The sequence below is a fragment of the Apostichopus japonicus genome, chromosome 19, assembly GCF_037975245.1.
Source record: "Apostichopus japonicus isolate 1M-3 chromosome 19, ASM3797524v1, whole genome shotgun sequence".
Classification (NCBI taxonomy): Eukaryota; Metazoa; Echinodermata; class Holothuroidea; order Aspidochirotida; family Stichopodidae; genus Apostichopus; species Apostichopus japonicus.
In genome coordinates, this window is record NC_092579.1 from 19,158,497 (window position 1) to 19,170,765 (window position 12,269).

At 33.6% G+C, this 12,269-nt stretch overlaps 1 protein-coding gene across 4 annotated transcripts; it reads right to left on the reverse strand.

The window, feature by feature from the left end:
- Positions 1–543: 543 nt before the first annotated feature.
- On the reverse strand, positions 544–12,036 carry LOC139959853 (meiosis-specific with OB domain-containing protein-like). 4 transcript variants are annotated; one of them, XM_071957749.1, is made up of 13 exons: positions 11,709–12,036; positions 10,610–10,777; positions 9,617–9,674; positions 8,668–8,799; positions 8,108–8,183; positions 7,492–7,684; positions 6,843–6,943; positions 6,121–6,176; positions 5,099–5,194; positions 4,221–4,316; positions 3,756–3,903; positions 3,040–3,229; positions 544–2,400 (listed from the first exon to the last, which is right to left on the reverse strand). In XM_071957749.1, exons 2-13 carry the CDS (start codon positions 10,754–10,756, stop codon positions 2,212–2,214), a joined length of 1,482 nt encoding a protein of 493 aa, XP_071813850.1. In that variant the 5' UTR covers positions 10,757–10,777; positions 11,709–12,036; the 3' UTR covers positions 544–2,211. The 4 variants fall into 4 exon arrangements, with proteins under 4 accessions (XP_071813850.1, XP_071813848.1, XP_071813849.1 ...); XM_071957747.1 differs by having other exon boundaries at positions 11,579–11,750; XM_071957748.1 differs by lacking the exon at positions 11,709–12,036 and adding an exon at positions 11,429–11,486.
- Positions 12,037–12,269: the final 233 nt, after the last annotated feature.

Consider the following 12,269-nt stretch of genomic DNA (forward strand, 5'->3'; position numbering starts at 1 on the left):
ACATCTCTGCAATATAAGTGTGTTGTCATTAGATGTATTTTAGCTGTAACATGCTAACACAAAAGGTGTATTTGTCATGTTCTAAGGTCCAAATATTTTATACCTAGATCTGCACAATCAACAGCACAACATGTTGCCTGTGTAATATATGCACACTTTTGAGCCTGTTTGAAAGAATGATTTTTATGTGGCTACTTTAGTACGTTGTTAGAATTTTTACAATGGTATTATTGTGGTAATACAGTGTTGTAATGTATTAGTGACCAATATCACAAACTGTCATTGTCAAAATATTAATAACAAAAGCATTTCGTGAGATAGGAAGCTGATGAATTTGTTAAATCTTAAAATAGATGTATATTTTGAGAAGGAAGTTACGTGCAAGTTTTTGTCTCATTGCTTCAAAGTATTTGCCACCAAAATAGCAGTTTTCTGTGTCTTAGGGAGGATTTAGCAAAGATATGCGTGGTTGTTTGGTGATGACCATCGGACTGACTGACAATAAGTCGAGAGCCTTCCTTCTTGAAATCTGGGTATTCTATATAGAAGATAGCTAGTTGTATTTGCATTTACTCACTATGTTGATATGAAAGCAAAGCAACTTGTTTTGGTCTGCATTATTAGAATTGATACAAAACAATTGATTGACATCAGGCATGCACTGATGAGCTATTGAGCCTAATAGCCTTACAGGAGCATTCCAGAGATTGAGCATATTATAAAGCTGAATATCTTAAAAACTGGATTAGCCATTAGAGACATTAGTAGCACACAAACTTTCTTGAACTGTAACATATTAAGATTGAAATTCTTCATATTTCATCATTTAATAGATGAACAGGATACCTGTTTAACAAGGGGGATCTATTGGATATCTAGACAAATTGAAAGAATAAATTTTTCAGAACCGTAAGCTTGTTTGCCTCAAATTTCTTTTATTTAGTACAACTTTCTTTCAACTGGTTTGATGACAAAAATAAACGGTTGTAACATATTCTGTTATAGTATAACATTTATGTATAGATAATCTTTTCATACTCAACTTTCACATACAATTTCCAAATATAGTTTAGCAATACTTATAATATATAATATGATAACAGCAAAAAAAAAAATTTTGTTTGTGAGAAAACAAGTAACACTCTACTGTGAAACTGATTCTATGTGTTCAATATTTCATAACTAATTAAAATATAACAAAGAAATCATAACATCAGCAAAGTTAAAATGAAAATGAAGATATACAGTAAATTTCTCTAAATTGTGACTTTCTTCGCAACAGGAGTTAAAAATAATTCTATCATATATTCTAATACTACCAAGAAATAATTTTTTAATTAATAACTTATTTCCTGCACCAGTAAACAAAATAAATACCACCCATAAAACTGACGCTATATGCTCAATATTTCATAAATAGCAAAGAAATTGAAAATTAAGATACACAGTAATTTCTTAATTTTGACCTCTTTGAAAAGAAGAGAAAAATATATATTTTAAAATACCTTTTAAAATACTAAAATTCTGTTATAGATCTTTCAAATTTTAATGTAACAATACCCAAAAAGATTTTGAGCTGTGTGTTATTGTACTTAAATAAATAATGCATACCACAAAACTATTTTTATAATCGATGAGCAGGTAATATATACTATGGAGGAGACAAGCTAATTAAAATAAATCAAGCTTCAAATAAAGGGAAGCAATCATTAAATTGTTAGACAAAGTAGTGGAACTTCCCAAGTTTCCTATAACTTTTCTTCTCCAGCTTAAAAAAATGACTTTTACTAATAATAGCACATATTATTGCAACGTTTATGATAAATATTTCTCTAAAATAAATCTTACTTCCTTCATGAAGAATTTTGTTAAAGGAAATTTGGGTTCTAGGAAGTTAATAAAACTTAGAAGATATAAATTATAATTTATGAAGTAAATGTACATAACAAAGGTTGCCTTTTTCTTCCTTATTGGTATCAATGGATAATAGTATTTTTTCTCTCTTTTCTAGTTTTTTTTCTCTCTTTTCTAGATTTTTCATCTCTCTTTTCTATTTTTGCTTGGGGTGGGGGGGGGGGGGGAGAAAACTGAATTTTTTACTTGTATTCAAACAAATGGGAAAAAATACTAGGGTAACTTTCTGCAAGACTTGTAACTTTGAATCAATATATGGAATACTTCTGATTCTCAAGGAACTTTTTCTTTAAAAGTTTAAACCAATTTGAAGTTATTGTAGACTTCCTTAGGATCAGCACGCTCACACGCTAACAGTCTTAAAGTGTTGTTAGCTCCATTGAAACCAGATGGCACAACCTTGAAATAGACTTTGCATTTCTCCAGAAGGTAGCTCCATTTCAGATCAGTTTTACGAGCCTCTGGTAGCTGCATAAACTCATCCACCTGTTAGAAAAGATGAAAGATAAAGAGATGGGTATGAAAACATACATAGAGAGAAAAATGTGCAACAGACCATATACACATAATGAAGGATACTAAGATATGTGTATTCATATGGTCCTGTATGGCAAGAAAAAATCAAATGTGTGATAGGAAACACATCCTTAACAAGGACAGTCTTACAGGAAGTATACAAATAATTAACAGTAATATAAACAAAATATTTACACAAGAAAGGGAATTTAGCCAGAGAAAGTGCACTTATAAACAAGTTAGAGCTGAATTGATGTTTGGTTAGGGTGTTCTTTAAGGGGAAACTTGTGGGATGTGGTGGTAAACTAAGAGGGTAACACCACTATATGGTGTTGTAGGTAGCTGGGTGCTGTCATATATTTCAAGCCTTATTGACAAAACAAGGAGTACAAATAAAGATGTGAATTATTTCGATGCACCAACGAAATAGAAATCAGTGTTATAGGAAGCTAGCTAAAAGGGTGGTGGTTACAAAGGATCCAGGTAAATGACTTAGTACTACTGTGAGGGAGGGGGGGGGGGGGCATCTGTAGTTGTACAAGTGATGAGGGGGATGGAACATACTCCTGCCACACCCTCTATTCTTGCGTCTATGCGAAGAGTACTCACAGTGCACCCCAACAGTTCTTGAACCAGGTTATTGGTCAGGTAAGTTCCTGCGACTGTACCGGTGTGATCTGATAGGCTCACTCTCATGTCAAAAGTTAATGTTTGCTCGGTTGTATCAGCAAGGGAAGAAGCACAGGATGCGTTGCTACAAAGTCCAGTATCTCGGTTCAGTCGGAAATTGCAGCTGGCGCTACAAGAAGGAAAAGGAATCAGGAACTTCTAAACTTTTGCAGAGAGAAAGAAATTCTGGAAATACCTCACTATAAAGGAAGATAAGACAAGCCACTGTTTCTTCAGTAGCCATTGGTAAGTTTGAAAGAGAATGTCTGAGAACACTTCACATCCAAACAAAGATAAAAAAAAAGAAAGAAGCTATGTATTCACTTTTTATCAGTTTGGTAGAGTCCAGCTGGTTGTGAGATAAAAACTAGAATCTAGACAGGTTGAACATTTCAAGAGTATAACTCAGACTCTGGTAATGATTCGTTTTAGAACAACTTTGTTTTATGTCATAAAGTTATAGTTTTAAAGTTAAACTACCCATACATTGGTAACAGTTCAGCCAGACTATCTATTTTCCTAATTTTGTAATCAAATGCACACAGAAATTCATGATTAATCTAAGAAACTAACCCCCCCCAACGACTAACCCCCCCCTTAACAAAAATATTGCAGTGTAAGGATATTCATTTAAGGCAAGATGAAGGAAGACCTACCACCTGTAGGAGAGGACGTTGGTCAGAGGTCCATCCACGTCAAACGAGCTGAGAAAGGCAAACATGAGGCCATACTCTACTTGACAAGATATGTTGTTTAGCTTGCTCTGTAGTTGTGCTGCATTGTAGACATCCTTGATGGTAGATACTATAGTAAATAAGCACAAACTGGTAAGTTACCATTTGCTACTCATCTATGTGTTGCAATTGTATATTTTCTCAGTCTAACTTTGATCATAAATTCATCATTTGCTGTCATTCTGTCATCAGAGTCCACTAATGGGAACAGCATGCTGTGTATTGGCCCAATAATTGCTCTTGAATTAAATATGTTTGGATTGAATCACTTGAAACAAAATATATGACAATGCACACAGCATATACACCATTATTTCAATTACATATCAAATTTATTATTACACAGTGGTTCAATTATAAAATTAAAGGACTATTGAGGAGACTTACTGTTAATATTAGACGGTGTGAAGACATCTTGTTGGGTATCATCGTCAAACTCAACAGACTTGCCATATTTATACAATGAGTGAGCTTCCTTTGTATCTATAGAAGAACAAGGGTACGTTGTGACATATGTATGTATTTTTTGTATGTATGTATTTTAGGTCCTCCTGCAAGCAGGAACTTGCGAAGAAGCCATCATTGGCTCATCAAAGCCCCAAGCTGACCGAAGTCAGTCTCTTAGATTCATATTTAACGTCCATGATCATGAATTGTCAATTGTCAACAACCCTGTAACTAGATGACATACATTAATCTTGGAGTGACTCGAACTCGATACCTTATTATTGAAAGGCACCGGCGTTAACCACTGAGCCAACACTACTAAGTGTTATCCTGACACTTATCTATTACACACCTAAGTGTTATATCCTGAAGTGATGACTGTATCTTACTAGTTCAATGGTCTGTGGCTGTATAGACCTCAATGATAGTCTAAGATATGACACTAAAGAGAACCTGAATGTGTCCTTAGGAAAAAAAGGTGTAACTTTGGAGCAATTTTAATTACCTAATTTAACATACAATGCATTTATGTAACACACAATATTTCAATACAAATATATATAAACTTTCACAAGTTTCCCAAAGAATCTCAAATGTGAGTAAAATCTTGTCTACTTCAAAAAGAAAATACCATAACTTCTGTAATACCTCATTACAGCTGTAGAATGCAATTTGTATCTGTATACAACTAAACCTATTCTTATTCATTTTTCATTCTTAAATTGATTGTCCCTCTCAACACTCATAGCAAACTTAACATTTATCACAGGATTCATCAGAACATAGCTTCTTATGGGAAAGTTTTTTAACATTCTTACCTGGATTTGTAATGAATATAGTCTTTCTGTCTGCTGTAAGGGTCATGGTGTGTCGAAAGTCATCAAATTTGGCAAGGATATCAACGGCAAATATGACTGAAAGTAGAATAAAGCTAGCTTGGTAGGGAAAACTACATTTGGTTGACTTAAGACATGTAGTACAAATGTCTTTGTTCACAATAGAAAAATGTAAAAATATTCCAATGCATTCTTTTTACTTGAGATTTCTTTCATTTTAACTATCAAATATTACTTATTCATCTCACTAAGATGATCTCATTGGTTTCTGGTAGCGATGGTATCTTCTATCATATCTTGTAATGCTACTGTTATTTCTAGACTGTTTGTTGGTGTTTGAGTTGCAGACTTATTTTTAAAGGTCACAAAATGTGTCAGGATGGTTGTGAAATAATGGGTGCAAAATAACATTCGTAAAATTAACTTCAATAAAAAGAAGAAGAAGAGAAAAATAAATAAGCAATGCATTTTATAGCAGGTCCAGTATTACATGACTCTTGACATGAGCACAACACATTATTGGTTAATAACTGAATTACATTAATTAGGGTTAAAATAATTGCTTTAAAATTCCAAGAAAAGAGTGTTGTGAATTCTAAAAAAACAAATTTGATCTTCTTTTTAATCAAGAAGTTGTTGGTGTCATCACAATGGCCTACAAACAACCAACTTGTTTCCTTTACTGTTTTATTTTTTGAGGGGGGGGGGGGAGGAGGATAAAATACTGCATAGCATTCACAGATATTGCATAATTGGGTGAATTTGGTGTTAAGACTTGAGTGAATTTGGTGTTAAGAATATAACTTACAAATAACAAAACAGAAGTAGCTTCTATAGGATACTGGTATTGGTTCAAAATTTAATGTAAGGGCAGACAACATCACTTCTCTTTTGTGCATGTCCCATGTTCAATTTTTCCTACCATTGCTTTTCTAATAACAATTAATAACCTGACAACTATTGTGAATCAAGAAATAAAATCTTGAATCCACAATCGTACACACCTGTCTCTTTCTCAATCCAGTTTTGTTGTGCATAGTCTATTATTGCATCATCCCACCTGTTCATAAAAGAATAGTTGCATAAATTCAAACAAAATCCACTTTTAAATTATTCCCATTAATGTGAAAACTGAAAAATATGCACATTAATCAATATATGCAAAGGCCAGATAAATATTGTATCCTTTTCATTTTAACCTGCAAAAATTTACCTTGAGACAAATATTTGTAAGTATTTTACCATTTTTAACTGTTTTTCCATTTTGAGGGTAATTTTGTAATACTGTAGGGCAAACAACAATACCAATGAAAATCTCATTCACTTACGAAACATTTCAGTTGCAGCTTGAATTAACTACATGACAGTAACAGTCTGTTATATTTCATGTACAAACCAAACTTGTGAGAGCCTTTTAGCTGCAATCGTCAATCTCTGTAGTAAATTTTTATTTGTTCAAATGTAAAGGTATTGTCCATTAATTTGACATCTGATGAAGTAAGCAATAGCATACCCTGGATGAAATATTTCTTTCACAATTGCTGTTTTCACACAAACAATGTCATGTACGTGTTGAAGTTTTCCCTGACCTCTCAAAGATAATACCAGAAGTACAACTGTTTCATTATTTCTAAGTAATTTTTGCTCTGTTGTGTACTTTTCTTTTCTCTTTTCTTGCTTTATATGAAAAAGGAGGAATATGAAAAGGACTTTGCTTGTTGCTTACATAATCATAGCAAGCGAAGGACAGGTCTCATCCAACAGCTTCACTTCACATCTCTTGACTTGGTTACCGGTCTTTGTTGTTATATCTTTAGCAGGGCTTACCTAAAAAAGGAAAACTTGATCCATTCATGTAACTGATGAAGGCTTCACCTCATTCAGAAGAACAATACAAATCTCAAAAGCAGTCTTTTGGGTTAATTTGTTGATTTCAGACAGTTTAACAAAATGCAGCTGGTATTGCTTAAATTATTAAAACTCACTGAAAACATCCTTCTAAATATTTTCTCCAAAACAAATTTAATTAAAAACCAATTATTCCGTTCAATTTTGAAAACTGTGTCATCCGGACTCTTTGTGTATAGTATAATCAAGTGGCAATGACAAAGCTGTGGTAATCCCCAATTTTGTCCTTGAAATAAAACTGTTCTTTCTCAGAGTAACTGACCAATTAAAAGGAAACCTGCATGAAAATCTTTGCTTATAAATGATTTCACTTTTAATTTTCGCCACAGATTAGACAAGTAATTTAAGCTATACCTTGAATAATACCAACATTGAACACGTTTACTTTAATACTCATACCACGAAGAGCCCAAAACCTACTAGCCAATCAATAACAAAAGAACAACGCACACATACAGAAGGCTTACATGTTTGATCATTGCAAGAATGTTGACATGCTGTTGGCTCAAATTTTGTCCATTGGATAATATTTCACCCAAGTTGTGGAAGTCTTTGCTGTCCTGAATCGGCATGTGGACCAAGCTGGAGTATTTGTCTGTATCCCAACCCCCGTAGAGTTGAAAAGATGAATACCTTTCACTGAAGCTCAACTGAAAATGACTTGAGTAGAGAAAAAAAAATAAATAAATAAATAAGCAACATATCAGCATTTGTATAAAATCAGGCATTTGTTTGACAGTTCAAAGACGACACAATATATAAAGAAATATATACTTTATAAAGCCATATGTACTATATAAAGACATGTATACACTGCAGCATATTAGTACACTACAAGGATAAAACACTGTACAATGTATATCAAAGAAGGAATACATGTCAGTACTTTTCTTCCCTTCCAATATCTCTTGGATCCTTTGACATTAACAGCAACACAATTTTTAGTTTAAAATACACTTCTAGCTTGTCAAAGTTACAGATATTTGTCAAGTACAAAGTTTCTTACACAAAAAAGTATATATATGACATGAATGAAAGCCTTTGCTTTTTATCTTAGTGTGATGACTGCATCAAGGGTTTTACCTTGGAGTCCAAGGTCTGCATCTTTCATCCATTTCAGTGTTAGACTTTGGCATGATCTGCGGATTTTGGAGTTTTACTGTGGGGATAAAAAATTGGCCATTATTCAGCCGCGATTTGATGAGATCTTGTCCAAATATTTTGATATTAAGAGCCAAACTCAATAATAATCATAATAATAATAACAATACTGTTGGCCAAGAAAATAGAATAACTATAATTAATAAAATCTAGCCTGTATGAAATTTTGCCAAAAGGGCTTTTATGTCCATGGATAAAGTTTTTTGGGTAAAGAATTTTGTGGATGATATATTAATTTCATGGACCAATAATATTCCCTGGCATTTGATACACAACGTAACTTAAAAAATTGAGCAACAACAGAAGGTATGAGTTTTTCCTAGTTGTGACAGATCTGTATCAAACACAGCTAGCAGGCAATACAATGCAGAAACTTTGCAATGAAAAGTAAGTACATTTGTTCTTGTAGTAGTTACAAAAAAAAAAGTTTGAAAAGGAAATCTGTTCTTTCTATGAATTATTTTTCAACATGAAATACTAACCAATATCTCCTATCTTGAACTTCCTGGCAAGTTCATTGATGAAGAATTTTCTTCCCCAGCAGCTGACATTAATATAGTCCACAGGTGAGTCCCTGAGAGTGAAACTCATGACAGATCGTTCCCCTCCATTATCTGACAACATTACATGGAAAAGAGAGAAGCAAAAATATCAGGGTTAGAATGGGATTCAAGTGATTTGGCCTCTCAGTCAAAAGATCAAATCCACTCTAGCAATACATTGTTTTTCTTTCTTTTCTGTTGCGCATGATTTCCAAAATTGTTTTTTGTTCATTCAATTATTACAACATAAAATATGAGCTTCATTTGGTACTCACAATTAACCATTTAATAACTTATTTGTTACATAAATTTTCCGAGAATTAGACCATAACTTTTATACTTCTTGTAATACCTTATGCTAACAGTCAACAATTGTTAGTGCTATCATGAAAAATTTTCTGACATTTAAGATCTACGTTGAATTGTGCATTTGTGTGACGGAAACATGTGTTTTAGCGCCCTTTAAAAATGTGTCATTAAAACTTCATGAAGAATCTTATATCTTGAATATGACTTCAAAGAAATACTCACTGTGGATAAAAAAAAACCTCAAAAAGGAGAATATTTCATGATGTGACTTAACTTGATATGAGAAATTATTATAAGCTAATATTTCAATTAATAAAAAGAAATGAACAAAATTATAGAGTAAACCTGATCCCCCACTGATCACAATTACAAATTTAATATGTCAAAAAAGGTTAAAAAATGTCTGCTTTGATTTAACACAACACATAAATATAAAAGTCACATGCCTGAATATATGTGGCTTCTTTTAAGCTGTTTTTTTTTTCTTTTGGGTTAGGTCAGGATATTGCTCACATCTAAACTTAGTTCCTTTGCCCTTGTTTTACTTCATCTTAAGCCCTTTCAATGTTACTACACTTACTGTTCTGGTTCTTAATGGCTCTCGGGCACTGCTTTGCCAAAACAATTCCAATCAATGTCTAAAAAAAATTAGATTAGAAAGAAAATGTTTGATGAGTAATAAGTAGAAAAGAATGATTATCAGTTTTTCTAAATGTTTTATATATCATTCAAGTTAAGTCTATATTTAAGATTGTTGTCAATTGTTGTCGGGAATTAAGTAAAAAAAGTATGCAGAAAAAATGAAAGCACTAGAATGTTAACATAGTCTCTCAGCAGCTATTTCACATACTATTCCTAGTGTCAGAATCCAAGCAGTGTTATATACACTGTACAAATGAAACAATAGCAACACTCAGGATGGTACATTACACATTTCAATTACAGAATATTGTATGTTCACACTTATCCATTACACCTTTATGCAAAAGTAGGAAATGATTTTGGAATAAAAAATATATAAAGGTAGGAAAACAGTGGGAATTAGATAGAAGAACAGAGTAGGACAAATGTTCATATGACTGTTCTAAACAGACAACATTATTCATGTTCATGCTGGATCAAGAAATGTCTGAAATCAAGAAAGTGAATAATATAGAAACATACAATTTTATTGCTTATATGACGCATGAGCCCGAGATGGCATAAAACAATATTTCCTAAGAATGTTTTACTTTCATAATTATGCAGAGCATTAGCACACTTTTTCATTAATTTGCCCCACTTCATGTATTGCAGTGCAGTTATCATTGTTACTTAACTCAGTTACTCATTGATATTTCTTCCACAAACAAATTCTCATGGTTGTGAGAAAAAGAACTAGTTTGATACTTGCAGAAGGTACTTTTTGTGCCAACAACACATTTAGGAATAACTTAGTCCTTGCAATGTATGAAAACAATAAGTGTTGAAGAAAAGTATATCAGAATATTTCAATATACAACTTACTACTTAGGCCATAAAACCATATTTTTCAGAAAGATAGCTCTGTATTTTAGGTGAGAAGGAAACTTACCACATCAGGTGTCTGTGGCCACAAATCTTTGATCCCTGTAGGCCCCGGTTGAGAAATGCTAGAAGTAGAATTATTTGCGATAGCAGAGCCATCAGGCCATGTTGACTGACTTCCAAATTCACTGGGGATGTTGCTTGCCCACGACATTGATGCAAGAGCTATTCAGCACTAAAAAAGAAGAAAAAACAAGGAAAAAAGAGAAAAGCAATAAGTATAGCCAAACCGAAAGTATTTTGTTTCGTAGAAACATATAAGTAGATAGGCTAGCCTATCTTGGTCAATTGTGCCTAGCTAGGCTATTCAGTTTGAAATAACTCATGCCATCACAATAATTTAGGCCCTAACTATACGTCAGACCATATTACTAGGCCAAATGGACTAGCCTAATTGCACAAACTTGAACCTCTTGTGTTTATTTGTCTAGACATAATGCTGTTAGAAGGTAAATGCTTCATGAGAAAGTTTTACGGCTAATGTTAGCTGGTCTAGCCTTGCCTAAAGGTGATGTGTTGTATTTCTAGTGAACCAAGGATGAAGGCTATGCCTAGGGTACTTTGCATGGATACCACTGAGTCGTGGCTTAGCATTAGGCCTAGCCAACCTAATCTGGGCCTACCATTAGTGTAAGTACTGTTACTGTTAGACATAACCTAATTTAGGGCTAACTGCCTGTCGAAATATTGATCTTTTCAGTGGTCTGAGTTAGGCTATCCCGTCGCGTACGAACAGGTAAATATAAGTTAAGTAACACTGTTACTATCAGCATAACTTAGACTAAGTGAGGCATGGTGGCCGAGTCGGTGAAAGGTTCAAACTCACGACAATATTAAACGTATTGGGATTAATAGTTTACAAAATGAATATTAATGAAAGTAGCCTAAGTAACCTAGGAAACGAAAAAGCAGGTAAATGTCTATGATCCTTCGGCAGTTCTCGTCACGAGAATCTAATACTTAGTAGCAGAATTACATTGAATTCTACGACAGGCAGATCAGGGTGGTGTCTCCGCAATACCAAAGATTCTACTACAAAAACAGAAAAGTTTTCCTTAAAATTTCGTTGTCAAATAGCATGCAAATCAAGATCTTATTCAACTGACTTCATCCTGGGCGGAATGTGATTGGAGCAAAGTAATTAACAGAAGTTATGATTCATCATCGAACTGCGCAGACTCAGCTTTATAGCGACAGCTACAGGTGGCATACTCCTATTAAAGTTTATATCCATCAGCTTGATTGTTCTCCTGTTTCAGGAAAAGTGCCAAAAAGCAGCAGGAGAACATCTTTTTTGACCTGTCAGTAATCATGATCTTTTTTTGTGGCTCGCATGTAGAAGAGCTTGAAAGGAAGTAAATGTGGTACAAAAATCAGGTCAATTGAGGCAATGTTAGACCCCTTTAGGCCTCCCAGGAGCAGTGTACGAAAATTGTTTACTACTGAGTGAAAAGGTTTGTTCTGTGTTTACAAGTGACGAAAACTTCAGGCTCTGATAGAAAAAATCTGCGCGGTCATGATACGGAATATTAGTGGTGCCATGATAGGCCAACTTGTCAGCTATCCAGTAATGGGTGGCGTTTAGCTAGTGAGAATTTCTATATAGACTTAGAGATCACATTACTTTTGTGATTTAATGTGTAAGTCAAAATGGCTTTTAATGGGCG